At 39.2% G+C, this 22,477-nt stretch overlaps 1 protein-coding gene across 1 annotated transcript; it reads right to left on the bottom strand.

Moving 5' to 3' along the window:
* Positions 1-102: 102 nt before the first annotated feature.
* Positions 103-3,655, bottom strand: LOC131297993 (pentatricopeptide repeat-containing protein At1g74900, mitochondrial). Its single transcript, XM_058323240.1, has 2 exons — positions 1,619-3,655; positions 103-839 (listed from the first exon to the last, which is right to left on the bottom strand). Exon 1 carries the CDS (start codon positions 3,543-3,545, stop codon positions 2,070-2,072), a length of 1,476 nt encoding a protein of 491 aa, XP_058179223.1. The 5' UTR covers positions 3,546-3,655; the 3' UTR covers positions 103-839; positions 1,619-2,069.
* Between the last annotated feature and the right edge of the window lie 18,822 nt (positions 3,656-22,477).

Raw genomic sequence — 22,477 nt, 5'->3', positions numbered from 1 at the left:
GCCGGGAGTCGTTTCTGTTTTAAGTTTCATTGGAGAGTTTCTCCTGTTCTCTGAAACTAAAGCCTGTTGACAGTACAGGAAAGTAGCAACAAGGTTTTCAACACACAATGCTTGCGCAAGCTCAAGCAATTGCTTCATCTATCCCATAGCCTTATTATCCAAATACAAAAACAAATAGTAATGCACAATGGAAGACGAAATCAGCCGACAGAGTAGGAGTAGCCGCAAATCTCATAGCATCATCTCTTCTGTTCTTCAAGAGAAAAAACAGTGCAGCTTCCAAAGAGATCCAGAGTACAATGTCTAAGAACTCCCCACTTTGGTTCACCAGTTCAAACAAGAAACGGACAATCTGCAAGAGGTTAAGTCCAATTTTCTTTCGAGTAGAAACATTACCTTCTCTGTTATGACTTCACTTCTGTTTGAACACATTAATCTAGGAATTTATAAATTTGAATGAGATAAGCATCCAATCCTCAAGACGGAGAGATTTCTCTTACTCGAGTTGGATAGGACTGAACATTGTGGACAGTAGGCAGCCCAGAAACAACTCAGAGATCAAGCGGGCACAGCACTTGAATAGCAGAGGGAGCTACCTTCACCAAGTATGTGCAAATATATTTGCTTATCTCCAAACATGCTTCATTTTGCACACATTCACTACCCAACAAAGCTCGTATTCTGAGGATCAAATGCTAGTGACTAGGCTGTGACTGTGACGGTTAGATGTCACATATTCCAATATCAAGATGGTTAGACGTCACATATTTAATGACGCAACTCTTTGTTTTTCTTGTTGGTGTGCCTTGTGCTTTTTTCAGCATCGAAATTTCCTCGTCCTGCAACCAGTTGACAAAACTTCTGAAGCAATTGTTTAACTACAAAATGTGCAGTGGAAATCCACTATTTAAATTTCCAGTTACTAAATATTTAGCGAAATACTGGAACAGGAAAAACTCAATACCATTGTGAGGTACTTTCAGTTACTTTCTAACTGATAGCATGCCCTACAAGTTTCTTAAAAGAAAAAAACCGCCAGGGTGAAAGATAACAACTGCCAAAACCTTAGTGAGCAGTACTTTCTCAGTAGATTGGATTCAGGACTGAAACCTGTTCAAGTACAAATGACAATCAAGTCCCCAATCAGCTGGACCTGGACCAGAGCTTGTACCTAGACCAAACTAACTCTTTAAACTGCTATATTAATCATATTCTCACTTGCAACAAATTCTTATAGCTCATTGATGCTTGTGTACACAATGCTGTAATCGCTAGTATGGCATGCAGAATACTCTTGTGAATAAGACTATTAAACTGAAGGCAATAAGTTAACCTGCCATAAGACTATAAACATATCATTTCACTACATAAGATCATCTGAGTAACATTCATGAGAAAATAGAGAAGACCCAATAAAGTACCAAACTCTCATGCGTGTGCCCAAATATGATCGAATTTTGAAACCTAGGCATTTCTTTAAGTTTGATGTAACCCATAAGAATAGGGGAACAGACAAAATTTAATACAGTAAATGGTATCATATCATTTTTTGGCGGTAAGAACCAAAAGTCATTGAAATGAGAAGGAAAGCAGTGCGCAAGTCAAGAGGCAATCTCACCTGATCAAATCACTGTCATCATTTCTTTGATTCATTTTCTCCAATCTGCTCTGGAAGAAGGTTTTTAGCGCATGAAATGAAAAGGTTCCCTGGCCCGAAGCCAATAGGCTTTCCCTTGAGATGAAATCTCAAGTCTTGTCATTTTCAAATCTTAGCTGCCAATTTTTGACCTCCTTATGAAAGACAGCAAAGAATGGAAAGAATTCGATCCTGTGGAAGTGGAGTGACCACTCAAATTCTCTCTACCAAAGGCACAGAACAGAAGTAGTCTGTACTCCAAACTGCACTAAGAATCTTCAACACCTTAATAGTGTTACCATACCACCAAATGAAAGCATATTGTGAACAATATTAACCTGGATAGCACCAATGAGCACATGGCCGCTTTTAATTAGTGTCACGGTAGCAGAAAATGTGAGCGAAGTGATATTTTTGGAAGCCACAGTATGGTTTACAATCTGAACTGGCGAGGAAGACGGCCACATTTGCTCTGCAATCTCAGAATCTCTTTTGCGAAACCTTGATTGCCAGTAAGCAAAAGCCCATTCAGGACGCGATTAAAAGTAAACTTCCGTGGCAGAAACCCTCTATCAACCATCTCTATCAACAACTTCCCAGCCACCAACAAATCATCTGACTTTTTCCTAACAAACATCGCACTTATCAGAATATTATATGTATCTAAATTGGGCAAACAATTCCCACTTCCCATATTCTCAAAAACTTCGACTCCCTTCTCAATTTCTCCATCATCACAATAGTAACGAACCAAGAGATTATATGTCTGAACATTTGGCTCACACTCATCGTCCTTCATTCTACACATGTATTCTATTGCCCTATCCATTTTCCCTGCATGACACAATCCTCTAATAACCACATTGTAAGTTGTAGAATTTGGGACATAACCCTTCCTCAACATCTCCTCAAATACCACTATCGCATTTTCTACACTATCTTTCTTGCACAAAACCTGAATCAATGCATTATACGTTGCAACCGAAGGGAGTACCCCCATCCCAATCATCTCATCAAACACCTTCCGAGCCTTCTTTACCTCCCCCGCAACACCAAATCCATGCACCACAGTAGTGTACGTAACAACATCAATCTCACACTTCCTCTTCTTCATCTGCAAGAAAAACTCCCAAGCCTCCTTAATCTGACCAGCCCTAAAGAACCCTTTCAACAATATATTATACGTAATCAGAGTCGGATCCAATCCTCTCTCCACCATCTCCCTCAAAACCTCCAACGCCCTCGGCGTTCGCTTAACTAAGCAAAACCCATTTGCAATTATGTTATAACTAATCGTATCAGCTCTAAACCTACCCCTAAAAACCTTTAAAAGCGAGTAAGCCTTCTCAACCCTCCTAGACTTACAAAGCACATCAAGAATTGTATTGAAAGAATTTAAATCCTGAGGGCAACCCTGGTGATGCATTGCCAAGAAAATCTTAACAGCCTTATCGGGTTTCCCGGCGGCGACATACCTCTCCGTTATTATCGCAAAGGTTTTGGGGGTCGGGCCGAGGCGGCGGGCTTTCATCTGGGCCACGAGGGGCCAGACAGCCCGGTAGTCGCGCAACCGGGCCGCGATGTCGATCGCGTGGTCGAAGGCGGCAGCGGAGAGGGCGTGGGTGGGGAGGTGGGTTAGGGTTGTGAAGAATTGGAGGGATTTGGGGCCGTGGTTCCATAGGCGTTTGAGGGTTTTGGTGACCAGTTCCGGCGTCCATTGAACTGGGTGGGTTTTTAGGGCTAGGCTTAGGTTTTGTGGGTCGGTGGTGAGGACGAGGTTGGCGATGGTGGTTTCTGGTTTGGGCGGCGGCGGCGGAGTGGCGGCGGAGGTGGTGGTGAGAGCGTGAGGAAGGAGGTGTCGTAAGAATGGGTGACTGTTTCTGGTAATTGGGTTACAGGGGGTGAGCATTTTGAATCAAAACTTCAGGTTTTGCTAGTTTGTAGCATTTGGATTTCGGACCTATATGCAGTTTTTTCGGTTGTTACAAGTTGCACTGCAAACGAACTGAGTTAGTAGCTCGTGTTGCAAACGAGTCGAGTTCGATACTCTAGAGCTGGTTAGGCTAAAAAAATTAGGCTCGTTTGTATGTAATCGGCCTATTTACAAAAGTTCGTTCAGTGAATAAATTAGGCTCTGCTCGTTTACAAACAAGCAAAGCTTGAGTTTAGCCTGTTTAGGCTCATTCTTGAACGCTACAAAACTCAACTCATTTGCGCCCTAGAACCTGTTACTCTAGTTCTTTCTTGTTTTTTTTACGAAAACGAAAAATGTGAAGGAAGGGCTGACCAACTATAGCAACCTCTTTCATTGTGGTCATAAAGATTTCAAACCCGTCGGATCAATTACCTATACATTTCTATCTACCTTCCAAGAAGAATCAATGGAATATTAAGTCTTCGCTGGAAAACAAATTTTGAGGGGCGTGTAAGATAAACAATACACGTACCGGTTTACACAATGAAATAACATCAAACTAACCTCTAATCATTGTTGTTCAAGTTGAACACCAAACTCACACATGTTAGATTTTGGTGTCTTCTAGCCTACTCATAACTTGAGTGCTAGAATAATGGATGTCATAGGTAGGGCTGTTATGATCCCTACTGGACCGAAAAAGACCGAAAAAACCGACCGATCGGTTCGGTTTTCGGTCGGTCCAGGGTCGTTTTTTGGTGGTTCAGTCCTAGATCGGTTCGGTCTCAATTTTCTGGAAATCCATACGGACCGAACCGAACCGAATGCGGACCGAACCACATATATTATATATATTTATTATAAATCTATATATAATAAATAAAACAAGTGAAATTGGCCCACTATCAAAGAAACACTTTTATAAAATAAAAAAAAAATAAAAAGTGGAATGGGCCTATTTTTGGCCCACTATCAAGTTTTTTTTTAAATTGGCCCATTTTTAATTTTTTATCTTTGGCCCAACTAGGCCCAATGCAGTTTGACTGAATTCCCTGACCGAACCGAATCCACCCCGAACCGAACCAAACCGAACCGAAATTAATACCGGTCGGGATCGGTCGGGGAATTATATACCTCGAATCCGATCAATTTCCGGCAAATCCACCACAAACCGAACCGACCGAATAACACTCCTAATCATAGACAGCATATATAGATGCTAGCTAGGTTAGAGATCCTTAATCTTTCTCGAGAAACCTTATGTTTCCCTCCATCCGGGAAATACTCTAAAATTCAGTGAAGATGGTGCCTGAGAAATATAGGCCTCCAGGGGGAGAATCAATAGACCTAACCTCAACTAGTGGCTTGCCGCAATCAATAGACCTAACCTCAACTAGTGGCTTGCCACAGGAACATTGTTTACATTTTGTTCATTTTTATCGAGCTTTTATGTGATTTTTTGAGGAACATTTCAGTGATTAATTTTCAATAGCATAGGTGGGAGGTGAAATTAACTTCACAAACATTAATTTTTTCAAACCTAAGCTTACATAAAAGAACAAAATGAAAGATAAACCACCACAGCACCACGACAATAATGAAGTGAAAGATCCTTAATACATGAAACCACGGCATGGTGTCGGCGGGAAGATTTGCCAAGTTGTAGGTGCCGCGGTGTTGGCATGAGTGCCAATGTGTAAAGAGAATTGCGGCAACCAATCATTTGAAAAAGTCATGGAGAATATTAGGGTTAAATGTTTCAGTTCCACCAATAAAAGTTCGGATTTTTTTTTTTTTTTTTGGTAATTTAAAGAGAACAAACCAATTACAGGAACTAGGAGGCATAACCTTGAACGCAATATAAAAGGAGAACCTCAAGAATCAAGAAAATACTACAAACGAAATGTTCCAAGCAAAGTAAATTAGTCTATTTTCATCTGTTTTCCTGGCATGCCTCCAAGAGCTAAGGCTAGCTCTCAATTCATCGTAGACACAAGAGATTAGATCAGCAGCAGCGAGGCTTTTGCGCTGAAAAACCCGTCGGTTTCTCTCTCTCCAAATGCCATACATGGTAGCAGCAAGAGACAATTTGAGTAAGGTGTGTTCCAAGACTGGAACCTTGCCTGAACAGAATAGCCCATTCAACTTCAGCTGAGTCAGCTGACAGATCCTGAGCTGATCTAAAGACATCATTTTTGTGGAGAAAATGATTCCAGACACTTGTGGAGTAAGAGCATTTGAAGCATAGGTGGTAATGGTTTTCCTGTTCAGAATCACAGAGAGGACAAATACCACCAGTAGCTATCCCCCAATGCTCCCCAACTTATCCTTTGTGTTTAACCTGCTCTGCCATCCAGTCTATAATGTGGCCCATCTGGAAACATATATAGTGGGGAAACCAAACAATTAGGGGTGTTACAAAAACCGATAGACCCGAAAAAATCGACCTGATCAGTTCGGTGTTCGGTTGGGTAAGACCGGTATTTTTTTTTATTTTTATTTCCGGACCAGACCGATCCAATCCGAAATCAGTTCGGTCGTGGTTTCTTGGAATTTTCGCCAAACCGATCTGAGAGATCTTAGCATTCCAAGCTGACTTGGTAGTGAAAGAACCAGAGGGATGCAATGTCCATTTAAGAGTCAGGTATGTCAGTATGAGGAAGAAAGGTGTCAGGAGTATGGGCAATGATCCCTTGAATAATAGATTTCTGGCACTAGGCCATTCCCACCCTCCATTTACAATGATTGAACTAAATGTAGCATTCAAGGGTCTGCCCAAATGACCGGAAAATCTGTCCTGTAAAAGTCCCAAAGGATGCCAATTGTCAGTCCATAAGAAAGTGATCCCCAATCTCATGAATGATGCAAGGTTGAAACACAGCTCTAAGTTTGATGAGGGGAACAAGCTGAGGAAAAAATTCATACATTGAGGGGAATGAGTTCTAGCAGAAGATGGTAAAAAAATAAAACTAGCAAAGAAAGTGATGATCTCATTAGCCCAGTTGTTAGTATCGTGGTTAGATTAACCAAGATCACGACGACAAGTTTTGTTATGTGTCTGTAAATACTAAATAGAACTTGTTACGTCAAGCAGGAGTTGAGGTACGAAAGGATGAACACATGTACATTCGCATGTATTGTATTTCCTACAATACACCCAAACAACTAGGGCATGCTCGATTGTTTTTGTAGGGGGGGTGGGATCGGATTGTTACGGACGTGGATTCATTGAGAGTGTTTTTCCGCGTATTTTGAGGGCTGCAGTATAAGTTAAGTTCGATCAGCGGACGATGAAGGGACTAAAAGGGGAAATTGGCAAACCCCAGGAAGAGTTAGATTTGCCAATCCTATCAGTTGAACCCACAGAGTAATTCACAACATGGCATTTTCTTTAAAAATGGAGCTATAACTCTAGTTTTTTTTTTGCCAATTATATTGGCGGGGGTTAGCGAAGAGTTAGTAAATTAGTTCACAGAAGGTTTAAAGGTTGTCCATAACTATGAACCACAACCAACCGCCCCTCATGAGGCTCAAACACCCAGGCTTCCCCTATGGAAGACGGCGGGGAATGCCAACTGAATTAAGAGCTCATTGGCTCTGTAACTCTAGTTCAGATCAATCAAAAATGGTGCCCTATGAATAAAATATTTATTTAGTTGTCTCGGAGTAGAATCAATGGAGCTGAACAGCTAGTGGCTAGTCGCGGGAATTAACACCTTTGAAAGTTTTTACTAGTTACGGAGTATTTGTTTTGCCTTTTTTTTTTTTTTTTTTGCCAAGGTTTTTTCTTTGAACGTTTTCTTTATTACTAGTATTTTATAGTCATTAATTTTCTTAAAGTTGAATTCACGTCGTTTTTTAACCACCACTTATCTCATGGGCCTCTAAAAAAATTCTTACAGGGAGGCGTTTGCACCTTGTATTTTTTGACCACCCAAACCACCCGGGAAGTACTCTAATTCAGTGAAGATGGTGCTTGAGAGAAGAGAAACTTATTCACGGCGGATCTATTACCGTTAAGAGATTGTTTTCAATCCGGATCGTCCAAAACATTTTTTGACGGCCAAGATTGAGCGCCGTAAACTTTATTTATGGCTCCTCCGTAAATTAGATTTTCTCGCCTGAGAAATATAGGCCTCCAGGGGAGAATCAATTCATAGAGCTAACCTCAACTAGTGGCTTGCCACAGGAACATTGTTTAGTTTTGTTCATCTTTATCGAGCTTTTATATATGTGATTTTTTTAGGAACTTTTCAGTGATTAATTTTCAATAACACAGGTGGGAGGTGAAATTAACTTCACAAACATGAGTAATTTTTTCAAAGCTGAGCTCACATAAAAGAACAAAATGAAAGATCAACCACCACGGCACCACGACAACATTGAAGTGAAAAATCCTTAATACATGACATGGTGTAGGTGGGACGATTTGCCAAGTTGTAGGCGGTGTTGGCATGAGTGCCAATGTGTAAGGAGAGAACCGCGGCAACCAATCATTTGAAAAGCGGAGAATACTAGGGTTAAATGTTTCAGTTCCACCAATAAGAATTCAGATACTTTGTTTTTTGGTAACTTAAATTTTCATTGAAAAACCACACCAATTAGAGCATCTCCAACCCATGCTCTATTTCTCCATTTGAGAGTATAGAACTCCTCCAACCCATCCTCTCAAGCCTCCTCTATTTGAGAGGATGAGATTTTGATCCTCCATATTTAGAGGATGAGAGAAAATATGGAGGATCTCCTCTAAAATCACTTTATGAATAAATAGAAGATTTGTGGTTGGAGTAAATGTGAATAGTAATTTCCTCTAAAATCACTTTATGAATAAAATAGAGTATTTTGATACTCTCAAATAAAGTATTGAATTGGAGATGCTCTTACAGGAACTAAGGGGCATACCCTCGAACGCAATACAAAAGGAGAACCCCAAGATGGGTAAGGAGACTAAGTGCTAAGCACTACATTAGCAGAATACAAGATTCGAGAAAATACTAGTACAAACAAAATATTCCAAGCAAGGCAAATAGTCTAGTTTTATCTGTTTTCCTGACATGCCTCCAAGAGCCAAGGCTAGCTCTCAATTCATTGTAGACGCAAGAGATTAGATCAGCAGAAGGGAGGCTTTTGCGCTGAAAAACCCGTCGGTTTTCTCTCTCCAAATGCCATAAATTGTAGCAGCAAGAGACAATTTGAATAAGGAGTGTTCCAAGACTGGAACCTTGCCTGAACAGAATAGCCCATTCAACTTCAGCAGACAGCAGACAGATCCTGAGCTGATCTGAAGACATCATTTTTGTGGAGAAAATGATTCCAGACACTTGTGGAGTAAGAGCATTTGAAGCATAGGTGGTAATGGATTTCCTGTTCAGAATCACAGAGAGGACAAATACCATCAGTAGCTATCCCCCAATGCTCCCCAACTTATCCTTAGTGTTTAACCAGCACTGCACTGCACTGCCATCCATTCTATAATGGCCCATCTGGGAATTTACATAGTGGGGAAACCAAACAATATTAAACCAAGGAACCAAAAGGGTTCTTATCCCTTACAGCATTCCAAGTTGACTTGGTAGTGAAAGAACCAGAGGAATGCAGGGCTTGTTCGATTTGGGTTTTGAAGGAAGTTTGAGCGGAGGGAGATAGAAAAAATGTATTGAAAACCATATACAGGAGTTTTAAAGCCACCAAACGAACAAGCTCGCAATGTCCATTTAACAGAGTCAGGTCTGTTCAGTATGAGGAAGGAAGGTGTCAGGAGTATGGGCAATGATCTCTTGAATAATGGGATTTCTGGCCCTAGGCCATTCCCACCCTCCATTCACAATGATTGAACTAATTAACCGTAGCATTCAAGGGTCTGCCCAAATGACTAGAAAATCTGAAAAATTATACTATGCCCTTGGGGCATGGCCATGTGGTGCCCCAGGGGCTCTCTGCACCACACAATTATGTGCGGGGGCACATAATTGTGTGGTGCAGAGAGCCCCTGGGGCACCACATGGCCATGCCCCGGGGGCATGGAATAATCTCTCAGAAAATCTGTCCTGTAAGAGTCCTAAAGGATGCCAATTGTCAGTCCGTAAGAAAGTATCGAGACCGCATCCCCAATCTGTTGAACCCAGGAAGAGTTAGATTTGTCAATCCAATCAGCTGAACCCACAGAGGAAATCATAATTCACAACACGGCATTTTCTTTAAAAATGGAGCTGTAACTCTAGTTTTTTTTTTTTTTTTTGCAATATTGTATTATTAGCGAGAGTTAGCGAAGAGGTAGTAAATTAGTTCACAGAAAGTCTAAAGGTTATCCGTAGTCATGAATTCCAACCAACCGTCCCTCGCGAGACTCGTACCCGGGCCTCCACTATGGAAGGCGGCGGGGAATGCCAACTGAGCTAAGAGCTCATTGGCTTCTGTAACTCTAATTCAGCTCAATCAAAATGGTGCCCTACGAATAAAAAAATTATTTAGTGGTCTCGGAGTAGATTCAAAGGAGCTGAACAGCTAGTGGCTCATCGCAGGAATTAACACCTTTGAAAGTTTTTATTAGTTTTTTGTTTTGCTTTTGTTTTTTGCAAAGCTTTTTTCTGTGAACGTTTTCTTTAGTACTACTAGTATTTTATTATAGTCATTAATTTTCTTAAAGTTGAATTCACATCGCTTTTAAAATGAAAAAATCAATGTCAAAGATCCTTGATATGTGACACCGCGACGTGATCGTGTAGACAAAACAATTTGCCAAGTGGTAATTGGCGATAGCACGCGTGCCATTAGATAAGGAGAACCATGACAATCAACCACTTGAAAAAGTCTCACAACGTGGCGTATATTTGAGTTGGAAATATTTCACCAAGAAGTAAAGGATGATGATACTAAATTTAAAGTCAAAGATTCATGATATGTGATGCCGCGATACGATCGTGCAAGCAAACACAAGACGTAATCAGTGATAGCACGAGTGCCAATGAATAAGGAGAACCGTGACAATCAACCATTTGGAAAAGTCGCAAAAGTCGCACAACGCGTCGTATATTTGAGAGTTTGGAAATATTCCACCACCGATTGGTATCATTAGATACATACAGAGAAGGGAATGACTTCCAACTCCTAATTACTACTAGTGTACTAATCAAGGTAGATGATCTCCTTAATTAACCCTTGTTTGTCGTCGTCGTCTGGTATTGGCTGTTAGATTAACTGAGATACGATCGAGGACAAATTCTGTACGTATGTGAATTTAAAACAGTAGGATAGGTGAAGTTCAAATAGAGGTAGACAATTGGATCCCCTCTACTCTACTCTACTCTAAAGAAAAGAAATGCTGGGATTTGTCTGTCTGTCTGTCTGTCTAGACAATACAATTGGGAAAGTCAAGCCTAAAGAGATTGCGGTCCCACAACACAAATCTCGGAATTTGTGAAAAATCTTTGGGAAATCCCTAAACTGACAAAGGAGTACTAAAAGTGTAAGGATCCCACGTATCTTTGGAAAAGGAAATGACGAGAAGAAATATCGGGGGTGTTTTGAGCTGTTCCCTCCCTCCCTCCCTCCCACCAGAGGGGAGATGATCCAATACGATTTGGTCCCATCCGTCTAATCTGATTTGACAGATAATACTGTTTCCTATTGGAAATGCCAATAAAATCTATTTGGTGTACAAAAAAGTACCCAAGATTGATTTCTTCCTGCTGGATGGAGTACTTAAAAAATTTCTACTGTACATTAGAGATTCCCTTGGGAACAAACAGACCCGTTCTTGTTTCGATTAATCTAGGCGGGAACGAATAGCTGCCCTAAATGGGGGAGAAAAGCAATCACAAATAAGGCATAAATTCACTAATGAACATTCACGATCTCAGACAGGTAAAACTCATCTCCGATCTCGAATGGCCATCTAGATGACATAGAAAATCCACCACAACAACACCCACTAGAAGTGAGAAAAAATTTCACACAAGAGAATAAAACTAACAAAAAACAGAAAACAAAACTAAAGCAAAAGCAAAACTTACAAACAAAGCAACATATCCGCATCCCTAAGTTCAACCGTCCAAAAATTCCGGATAAGACCTATACTACCTCCACCATCGCTGCCACAAGGGTGGCCGAGACACAACAAAGATCACGGAACGAAACCTTGATCACGTACCACAGCAGCCACATCTCATCGTACAACACCACCAACTGCTACTTCTGTCCCAAAAAAACTACGTCCTCATCAGAGCTCAAATTTAGCGACGCCCAGAACGACAAGAGCTGGGCCGACCTGATAACGTGGATGAAACTACAGGACGATCGGAAAGAAGAGCACACAGTGAAAAAAATCAGACGAAGGAGCACACAGACGAACTACTCTAAAAGCTCGCCCAAATTAGGAGGGATAGATCTGAGAAATTAGAGAGAGAGAGAGACAGAAGGGTGGGGGCGCCTCTCCTAGAAAAATTCTAAAATTAATAATAGAACAAACCTTCAACGGTCCCAACAGTATATTTTTTAATTAACATAACAGTTGAACCGGGAAATTCGTGAATAATCTCTTACTTTTTGTCATCTCAAATAACTTACCTGGATTAAAGAAAAAACACAGAGACATATTTTAGGCTAAGCTATCATTACTCTTATTATCCATATCTTACAGTAAAACTTTACTAGCTTCTTTGGTCTCGGTCAACAACACATGTTTAAATTGTTTACTTCAATTTAAAGATCCTGCGTTCGAATTTATTTTTTTTAGAGATGTGAACAAAGCACTTTAAATATGCGTCTTAAGTTTAAAATTATTTAAGGGTTGACTGTACAACAATGTACAATTTGTTTGCTTGTTTGACCGTTGGTTGTCTGTGATGCGTTGCGATGTTTATTGATTCGGACATGTGAAAACGAAGATTCAATGAATGAACGAGAGTAAATAAATTGGGACTTCAAAGAAATAATTTGTTTGCATGTTTATTGATGGCCAACCATAATAATTTCTTTCTATAGATATATCTTATTCGAAAATCCTATGTGTACCGACCATTTTTGGACCGAAACCGTACCGACGGCCGCGCGCGGCCGTCTCCGGCCACCGGACGGCCGATCCGAGCCGTCCAAAAATTTTAAAAAAAAAAACCGAGGGGCCCCACTCGGGAATTAACGTCATCCGATGTGTGTAGGGTGCTTGATCTAAACACCCTATTTTTCGTGTATACATATATACACGAAAAATAGGGTGTTTAGATCAAGCACCCTACACACATCGGATGACGTTAATTCCCGCGTGGGGCCCCTCGGTTTTTTTTTTTTAAATTTTTGGACGGCTCGGATCGGCCGTCCGGTGGCCGGAGACGGCCGCGCGCGGCCGTCGGTACGGTTTCGGTCCAAAAATGGTCGGTACACCTAGCAGTACTTATTCTATTTTATTATACGAGGTGACCAAATAGAATCTTTATTCTCTTTAAATATGTAGCTTAAGTTAAAAAGTTTAAAACCTTACTATACCCATTGTTTTTCATGTGTTAACTGATATAGATTTGTACATATGCCATGCCTGTTGATCAAATTCAAATCGGTTTTCGATTATCATGATTTATTTTGTAAGCAAACGCGTTTAAGGTGACCGCTTAGAATCTCTATTGTGATTTTGGAGTTGAAAAAAAATAGCAGATAAGAGTATTAAGGCTGGGTTCCAGAAACAAAAAAAGAACTTATTTTTTGTTGAATAAGAAGGGTTGTTCCGGAAAATAAGAAGGAGGGTAATTATTTTGGTAGAATTTATATAGGTACCAATGGGCGGCGGAAGGGAAATCGTACCGGTGGCCGCGCCGGGCCGTCTTCGACCACTGGACGGCCGATCTGAGCCGTCCAAAAATTCTAAAAAAAAAAACCAAAGGGGCTTTCGCGGGAATCAACGGCATCCAAGGTGTGTAGGGTGCTTGATCCGAGCACCCCTTTTCCGTGTATATATGAATCATCATATATACACGGAAAAGGTTCATATATACACAGAAAAGGGGTGCTCGGATCAAGCACCTTACACGCCTCGGATGCCATTGATTCCCGCGTAGGCCCCCTTGGTTTTTTTTTTTAGAATTTTTAGACGGCTCGAATCGGCCGTCTGGTGGTTGGAGACGGCCCGGCACTGCCGCCGGTACGATTTCCCTCCGCCGGCGCCCATTATCATAGCAACAGTCTTTTTTTTTTGTATGAGGCAACTTCAAGCTCAAAAATCATGTGTTTACGCAAATAATTTTCTTACTACTATGGATTTTGTTTGATAGATCTCATTGAGATCTTTAATACGGTGCAAAAAAAATTGAATTTTTTTTTTCATTTACATTATTTTTGAGTTTGACAATGTGAAATGAACTTTTTAAGAAGGATTTTGTGGAATGCCCCTTCTTATTTTTGAATTAAAAGTGGCAAAATAAGTACTTATTTTTTAAGAAGGTTTTCGGAACGGAGCCTAAGTGAATTTGACCCGATATATATTTTGCAAACTGAGATCATCTCATGTGATAATCTCTTTTTCAGATTCTTATGACATCAAAAGAGACCCATTATAGGTTCATTTACGGCTTGATCAGTTCATTTGATTATTTTTTATATGTTTATTAGTCACGTAAAAAAACTAAGGTTCATTCAATACTAATATTTTTCAAAACAAATAGTATTTGTTACTATAAGAGAAATGAAGGAACATATATACTTGGACCAAATATAATTCAACCAAGGCTTTATACTATCGGATCAACAGTTATTTTGGTCTACATGTTAAACATATCTAGAATTACGAGATAAACCATTCAGATCACATCAAATGAAACAATATCAAGTTTCATTTTACATCACACACAAAAAAATAATAATAATAATCACATTAAGAATCACATGACATAGCATCGCATTAGATGACTTTCATTTTACCTTTACAACCATCACCCAAATAAAATCACATGAAGAATCACATGACGGTGAGCACCGAATTGAAGGATTTCGATTCAACATGATTTACAACCATTCATCTAAATAGAGGGAGACTGGACGGCCGTATCCATATCACATATTGAGAGATGGATCCGACCTCTCACTTGCATTTAAATATTTGTGATTATATAGATACAAAAACGTACATGTGAACAAGATCCAGACGTACATACTCCAGTTTTATTCTACCACCGTGAGTAGAATGCACTACTTGATCAAAACAGTTGAAACCCGTGAACTATACGTACGTGTGAGTAATAACGCGGCGGCAAGAATGTGGGCGGCATTCCAGTTTTATACGCCACCAGTTTGGGAAATGTATGGTCCTAAAAATTTCAAAATCAGGTGTTTGAATTATCCGATCTTAATTTTGACTGTTTTCGTCAACCAAAAAGACTATTGACCCTATGTGACGTTAGGTTCTGTTGCAACTTGCAAGGGCACAACCGCAAAATCGCCTCAGATCCTGTCCTGAGTGAATGGTAATCCCTCCGTCCTTTTTCTTTGTTTTTTTTTTTTTAATTTTTTTTATATTCATCTCAGTTTTTATTCGCTTATATCTTTTAATTTTTTTTTTCGAAAGTGAAAAGATTATATTGATAAATGCCCAGCAGCACTTACAAAATGGAGGTTTACAAAGAATTTGGACAAAGTCAAATTAATCTTCTAACAAATAAAAACGAGTAAATCACAAGGCAATCGATATCTTTCATCCTAATTCAGACATGGCCTGACACAAACATTTTTAAACTGCTTAACATCTAATTAGGAGTCTCAAACGAGAAAAAATGCAAAATTAAGGATAAAGGTACCAAATACCTATATCAGATGCACTCCAACAAATGACGAACGCACCAATATTGAACTCTCAAGAACTAGAGATCTGCCAAGCCGCCAGGAGTTGTCCCGCCAAAGACATCATATAGGGATAAACGCTGAAGCATAGATATCGTTGTGAAGCAATCTCGATTGAAAGAACCCGATCGGTAGACAAAATTCGTCTAAAAACGAAACTAACAACTCTCGTAAAATGAGAGACAAAATTCTCACAGATTAGACGACAAGTCGTTGATCTGGATAGACAAAAGAAAAAAAGGAAAAAACAAAGAAAGTGAGTCGAAATAGAACCATCGTCTTTCCCTCCTGCCACCGCACACAGGTATGAAACCCGGGGGGGGGGGGGGGGGAAAGGGGGAAGAGGAGTTGGGGGGAAAGGAGAAGAGGAGTTGTGGTGGCTAGGATTGAGAGAGAGATAGATTACATGACACTTGTCGTAACGTCAGGCCTTATATCTTCTAATAAATCTCCAAAAATATACAATATGGATATCCTATTTGATAGTTTTCGATTAGTTCTATAATACAAAATCTTCAAAATTATGACAAACATTATAAATTGGCCGATTGGGAGATATAAATGTTTAAAGAACGACACAAATAACGAAAATGGACAAATAAAATGGGGTGGAGGGAGTATTTAGAAACTAGTAAAAATTAAATAATACTAAGACAGAATAATCAAGCTCCGTTCTTCTAACACATTTTTTACTTTTAGAAAAAGTGCATGTTTTGTCTTCTTCTTTTTTGCGTTTTTTAGTTTTGTGTCAATTTTTTATGAATTATTTATTCTTCTCGACGAAACGAACCGTAAAAGTAAAATAAATTTACTTTACCCAAATATTTTGAGAAATAATCACTTTTAAGAAAAAAAAAAAAAAAAGAAGTCAAGCATCAGTCATGCTTTATGCGGATCACAAAAAAAAAAAGTCATGCTATAAGTAATTACACAATCATAGAGTTGACACAAACATCTGTCCTTTTAAAATTTTCACCGTTTTTGTTTTTTTTTTAAAATAATGTGTTTGTCTTGATGAAAAAAATTTACGGAGTATAAAAGTAATGGTCATTACCAGAGGTGAAACAAGTTCACTAAATACACAAGAGTAACTAATTTATAAAATTTCATTTTCCTGTATTTTTAGAATTTTGTTCTATATTTAAATATTTTTAGAATTTTGTCTTTGATAAAAATACTTGATTTCAAAAGGCTAAAATCTATGGGGAAAAAAATACTACTAAGTGAATATATAAGTTGTTACTAGTATTTTAAAAGAGTTAACATATTATGGTCAAAGATCTTCTTTGATGTTCATTGTGTTTGGTGCCAGGAGACAACTATGAGACAAACTAAGATCGTGAAAATTATTTATGTTATGGTCATGTAATTGACGCCAATATCTATAACAAACTTATGATTATGTAAGATCGGTCCGGCTAGGGTTCGTGCTACATTGCGTCTCTTTTAATCTCGTACACATGTGTGATGTGTGTAGTAGTTTAATAATTTATGTCCATTCCCTCACCTATGGATATGGATGGACCAGTATTGCAGCTTTTTCTCTTTTTGTTAAAACCGTAATAACTCCATTTGGTGCAGTACTACTCTCGCAACGGAGTATTTAGAGGCCCCGTTTGTTATTTAGATTCAGCATTGGGATTGGACTAACAATTTCACTGGACTGTAAATCTCTTGTTTGGTAACACAAAATTCCTCCGAATTGTGAATCTCATGGAATGAGCAAGCCTCCTAAAGGTGGGGAATAAGGGGGATTGGTAATATCCCATGAACTTGGTATTAATAATCCAATCCTAGGTCTTATGAAGGAGAAAGACAAAACTGCCACCAGAAAAACAGTTCGATCACCACCACCACCACCACCACGGGAGCAAAAAATCATCTCCACCACCACAAAAACACACACAAAATATGTATGTATTTGTGCAGATCGAGATCTCGAGAGAGAGAGAGAGAGACCTTGATTATGAGCTTGGTTGGGTCATTATCTTCGTCGTCATAGACATCGTCGTCGTAATCTCCGCTGGTTGGGTTTTTCTGTGGGTGTGGTGTGGGTGTGGGGAGAGAGAGAGAGAGTAAAGTAGGGAAAATCGACCGGAAACAATAGAAAGTAGTGCGTTTGTGGCTGTTTTTACTTTTTTCCCGGGGTTTTTTTTCCCATGTGCGTGTGTTGTTGTATGGGTGGGGGAGGGGCAAAAATGGAAATCTATACTATAATCCAATCCTATCCCGTATGAAACAAACACGATATTAATAATCTCATCATCTAATCACATCCCAAACAAACATACTGATTACCAATCTTTTCTCATTAATAATCACTTCTCATTACCAATCATAATCCTATTTTCTTACGAATCACAACCATCTATCACTATCACCGTTATCAAACGAGGCCAGAGAGTTAACCTGTAGCAGGTGCGGTTCCGCTTAGTTAAATTTTTTTTTTTTGCACCATTTGAAAGATCTCAATGAGATCTATCAAACAAGATCTATATTGATAGAAAAATTATTTACGTAAACACATGATTTTTAAGTTTGAAATTACCTTTATTTTCTAAAAATTCCTTTTATTAGAAACTGGAACGGGGATCACCCTCCTGTTTTTAGGAACTTTGGCATGGTTTTTATTTTTATTTTTAAGGGTTATTTCAGAATTTGTAAGGTGTTTTAGAATTTGTAAGGCGCTCTATGAATTCTGAACTTACAAATTCTGAAACAACTCTTACCTTGAATTGAGCTAATTTTTTTTTCAGAAACTCATAAAAAATATTTTAAGAATAACTTGCGGTTTGAATAGTCTCTGTAAGGCCCGTAATGAGCTAATGAGCCCCGCAAAAATCATCAATTTCTTGCTCATTTTAGCTGCACCAAACAGGGCCCTTGTCGCAACAATTTCTTGATTTTTTGGGTGTCCATTACGGGCCCTACAAAAATGATTCAAACTGTAAATTATTTTTAAAATATTTTTTATGGATTTCTGAAAAAAATTAGCTCAATCCGATATCGATAAGAAATGTTTCAGAATTCGTTAATTTCCATAAGAACTCAGAATACGCCGGAATCATGCTAATGAAACTTAAAATGAGAAAGTAAAAAAAAAAAACATAGTGCACACTGTTCAAAAGGGCTATTGTCATGTTATGGGTACACTATTTGATGTCACCAAATCTTGATAAATGATCAAAGTCGCTTAATTTTTCAAAAATATTTTTAATGGTTCATATAAAAAATTAGCTCAATCGGTTATCGGTAAGAATTTGATCAATTATTTGCTCAATTTCCTATTAGCGAATTGAGTAGAATCAATCAAGTTGTTACTAATATCTGACCAAGTTGATTTATTACAAAAATCTAAAAGGCGTTTTAAGCAAATAAAGTGGCTCTAATCATTTATGTCAGATCTTGAAGTGGGTACTATATATGGAACCGCATTCATTTGGTGTACACCAAATGATGTACCCGTAGTTTTATTGTTTAAGACATATTTGGTTTAGGTTGTCTTATGAACTTAACTTAAATTTGAAAATTGTCCCTATTTGAATTTTTTTCGTATTTGTTGATTTGCGCCAAAATTTTGTAAGTTATTGATTCATATCGACGAGAGGAATCAGAAAAGTAAAAACTTTTTATTTTTACTCAAGTATTTTGAAAAATATCAATTTTTTAGCAAAAACAGTTAGTTTTTGTGCTAAAAGTGGTTATTTTTCAAAGTATTTGTGTAAAAGCAAAAAAAATTTACTTTTCCGATTACTCTCGTCGAGACGAATCAATAACCTACAAAAGTTTGGCGCAAAACTAATAAATGCGAAAAAAATTCAAATAAGGACAAAATTTCTAAGTCTTGGGTCCAACAAAGATAATTGGAGCCGCTCATTTTGTTCAATATATTTTGCTTAAGATCTCTGTAAAAAATCAGCTTCATCCGACATGATAAGGGCATTTACGAAGCGTCCAAAATCGCTTTAAGAAAATGCCCTTATCGATTTTGGACGCTTCGTAAATGCCCTTATCGATGTCGGATGGAGCTGATTTTTTCAAAGGACCTTAAGCAAAATATATTGAATAACATGAGCGGCTCCGATTATCTTTGTTGGACCAGAGACGGGTCCAAATGCCGGCTCTACGCACTGTCTGTGCTGAAACTATGTGGGTAGCGTGCCCGAAAAAATAGGACGGATCGATGAGCGCGCTTTTTGATAGACAAATGCTCAATTCAAAGTCACCACTTGGGTTTGAAGTTCTGACACCCAAGTAACTGAACTTGAAACGCTCGCTGCGTTGTTTGATTTGAAAAAAGGAAGGCACCAGTCCGTCATAACCATATCTGGGTTCGGGAGCCAAGTTACGAGAGGGGAAGGGTTTTAAGGCACCTCTCTCCCCCAATCCGAAGATCGGTCTCTACTTAGGCATTTGCGAAAACATTTGCGATTCTGTTTGATGAATTAATTTTTAGCCAATTAAGGCGATGAAACAATTAATCGAGGATTAAAACTGTAACACTTTGCAGGAAGTGGTATGAAAGCATGGATGAGTGATACACTAGAAAATAAATGAGATAAAGCCCAACACTGCCACAAGATATCAAAACAGTTCATTGCCATGAATTTGACATGAACAGTGGTCAACTTGCATACATGGACCTGCCAGCATGCAAGTACACCATCGCGCGTCAGACCCATTCCATCGCGCGAGGGTCGATATCCTCCCAACAGATTAAGTTTTACCTCCCTCTGGGCCCTGGAAGGATCAGTGCACACCCAGGACAAGCCAAACAGTTTATAGCAGAATAATAGGCAGTTCTAAGTAGTTTAAAGGCTGAAAGAGCCCTACAAATTAACAAAACACTCCATAAACAGTGTGGGGACAAAAATAATGGCCTAAAGCCAAGCTACCCGTGCAAGGCCACTGATAAGCGGCCAAGATTGTATAGTCTTGGCGCTTAAAATCTTTTAATTTGTAGCGTTTGATTCTTTACTTTATTATTTTTATTCCATTTTTGCACGTAAGGTTGGGTTTTGATAGTTCCAGGAAATACGTGACATTTTGGCGGTTTTTATCGCTAAAGGTTGCTCTCGGAAGTATCTAGGCATCCAAGGCCTTGTGGCGACGCCCCATCAAGTCCTGTCGGGTGATTACTAGAGAAGGGGTAGAGCGTCGGGTTGTCATCGGGCTGATAAGACCAAGGCAGGCCCAAAATAAAAGTTTTGGAGACTATGAACCGGTACTGGGATTTGGCCAGGCCAGTACCGGTACGTGGTGATCAGAGTTTTGGTTTTGGCAGTTTTTTTGAAGACCTTGTACCAGTACTGGGGGTTGCCCAGTACCGGTTCATACTGCAGAAAATATTCACGATTTGCTACCTTTTTCAACTTTGCACTTTTGGGATATTTTTCACTTTTGGCTACTTTTAGAATATTTTGTGAGAGAGTAGGTTACCTTGTATAAATAGGGTCTCCCTCTCTCATCTTTATCACTCTTGTCATATATCACTTTAAGTCTTTTAATTTTTAGAACTCCATTAAAAGCTCTCAAGCTTTTGTGTTAATTTCTTCAAGAACTCCTTAAGGTAATTATCGTTTCTTAATTTTTTTGTTTATTAAAGTTGCTTATACGGACTAGATCCTTGGTAATATCAAGTTTGTTTTCAATTTCTTCGGTTAAAAGTCATGTCTTGTTTTTATACTTTCTTCTATACTTTAAGTATGCGTGAGTAGTCGTTAGGCTAAGTCTCGGGGTAATCTTTCCTGAGAACTTATGAGGTTATTTGGTTCTCAAACATTCAGGCTTAAAATTTTGGTTTTCGAAATTGAACTAACCTAGCCATTTTAGTCTAAGTGAGGGGTGTTAACTCTTTAATATGTCGTTTAGTCAAGCGGTCTTGGCAAGCGGCATATCGAGGGCTCGTGGCCTCCTACGTGTTAGATACATTAGCAAAAATAGGTTTGTTTAGCTCCGCTTAATCACATCTTTCTTTAAATGTAATCGTTAAAGCTAAATCTTTCGGGCGTGAGCACGCGGTCGTGACTCTTACTTGAGTTATATTGAGAACCGATAACGGCATTCGTCAAGGGTTAGACGATCCCTAGACTTGCCTCTTTTAGTTTATAAAGCTCATTTCTAGTTTCCGCTTTAGTCTTTCCACAATTTAAAGCAAAACCAAGTTGGCCATCTTTAACGCCCAAACCACCATATAAAACCTTCAATCCGAATTAAGCTATATTTGATTCTCTGTGGGAACGATCCCGGACTTTTCGATTATTATGCTATCGATGACCTAACCCTACACTTAGGGTTTTCTCAACCTTATATTTGAAGGCACGGTTCGGAGGCTAAGCAGCCACTCACTGGTTAGAGGCGCTCTGGCGCGCGATGGAGTCAGTCTGTCTCACGATGGTCTGAGTCTTTTAACCAGTGTTTGGTTTACACGTTTCTGGGTTCTGGTACATGTCCAAAATGATCAAGGGATACTCCAAAATAGCAGAAACACATATTGAACTAAGACAAACAATTTTAACAAAGAAAAGCAGTAAATTGGTTATTAACATGCTTAACAGTGATCTATATGTAAATAAATACACAAAAACGGCAAGACACTAATCCCCACGTGGACCATCGCGCGCAAACTGGAACAGTCGTGCGCTGGTTCTTGCCTCGACAGTTCTTGAATCCTTGCCAGCTTTAGGACCAGGACTGGTATTGATTACCAGCCTTGGCCCTGCTAGCCCCCCTCAAGGATCAGAACAGAAAACAGTAGGTATGTTTATACCTTTGATTGAGTGTTTGAAAATGGCTTGGATAGGTAGGAAGTGGTAGCAAAATGAGTGTATGGAAGTGGATTGAATGAGAGAATATCAAGGATATTATGGCTTGTGTGGCCTTTTTACTTGATTTTTGGTAACCCAATGTGTAACCCTTTGGAAGAATGACCATGGGGGGTATAAATAGGGAGAGGGAGGTGAATGTGGTTGGTGCCAGGAGAGGAGCTCAGCCAGTCCACGAGGCTGGCTGAGGCTGCATTGGTGGCCAAGTTTCCTCCTCAAGAAAAGTTTGTGGCAAGTTGGACCGTCGCGCGATGGTCAACGGTCAAACTCTAGCTATTGACC

The sequence above is a fragment of the Rhododendron vialii genome, chromosome 8a (assembly GCF_030253575.1).
Source record: "Rhododendron vialii isolate Sample 1 chromosome 8a, ASM3025357v1".
Lineage (NCBI taxonomy): Eukaryota > Viridiplantae > Streptophyta > Magnoliopsida > Ericales > Ericaceae > Rhododendron > Rhododendron vialii.
Note: the sequence above shows the minus strand (reverse complement) of the source record. Positions and strands in the feature narration are given on the sequence as shown.

Bases quoted from the DNA above. Each gene is read 5' to 3' on its own strand.
- LOC131297993 (XM_058323240.1), bottom strand. From the start codon at position 3,545: ATGCTCACCCCCTGTAACCCAATTACCAGAAACAGTCACCCATTCTTA.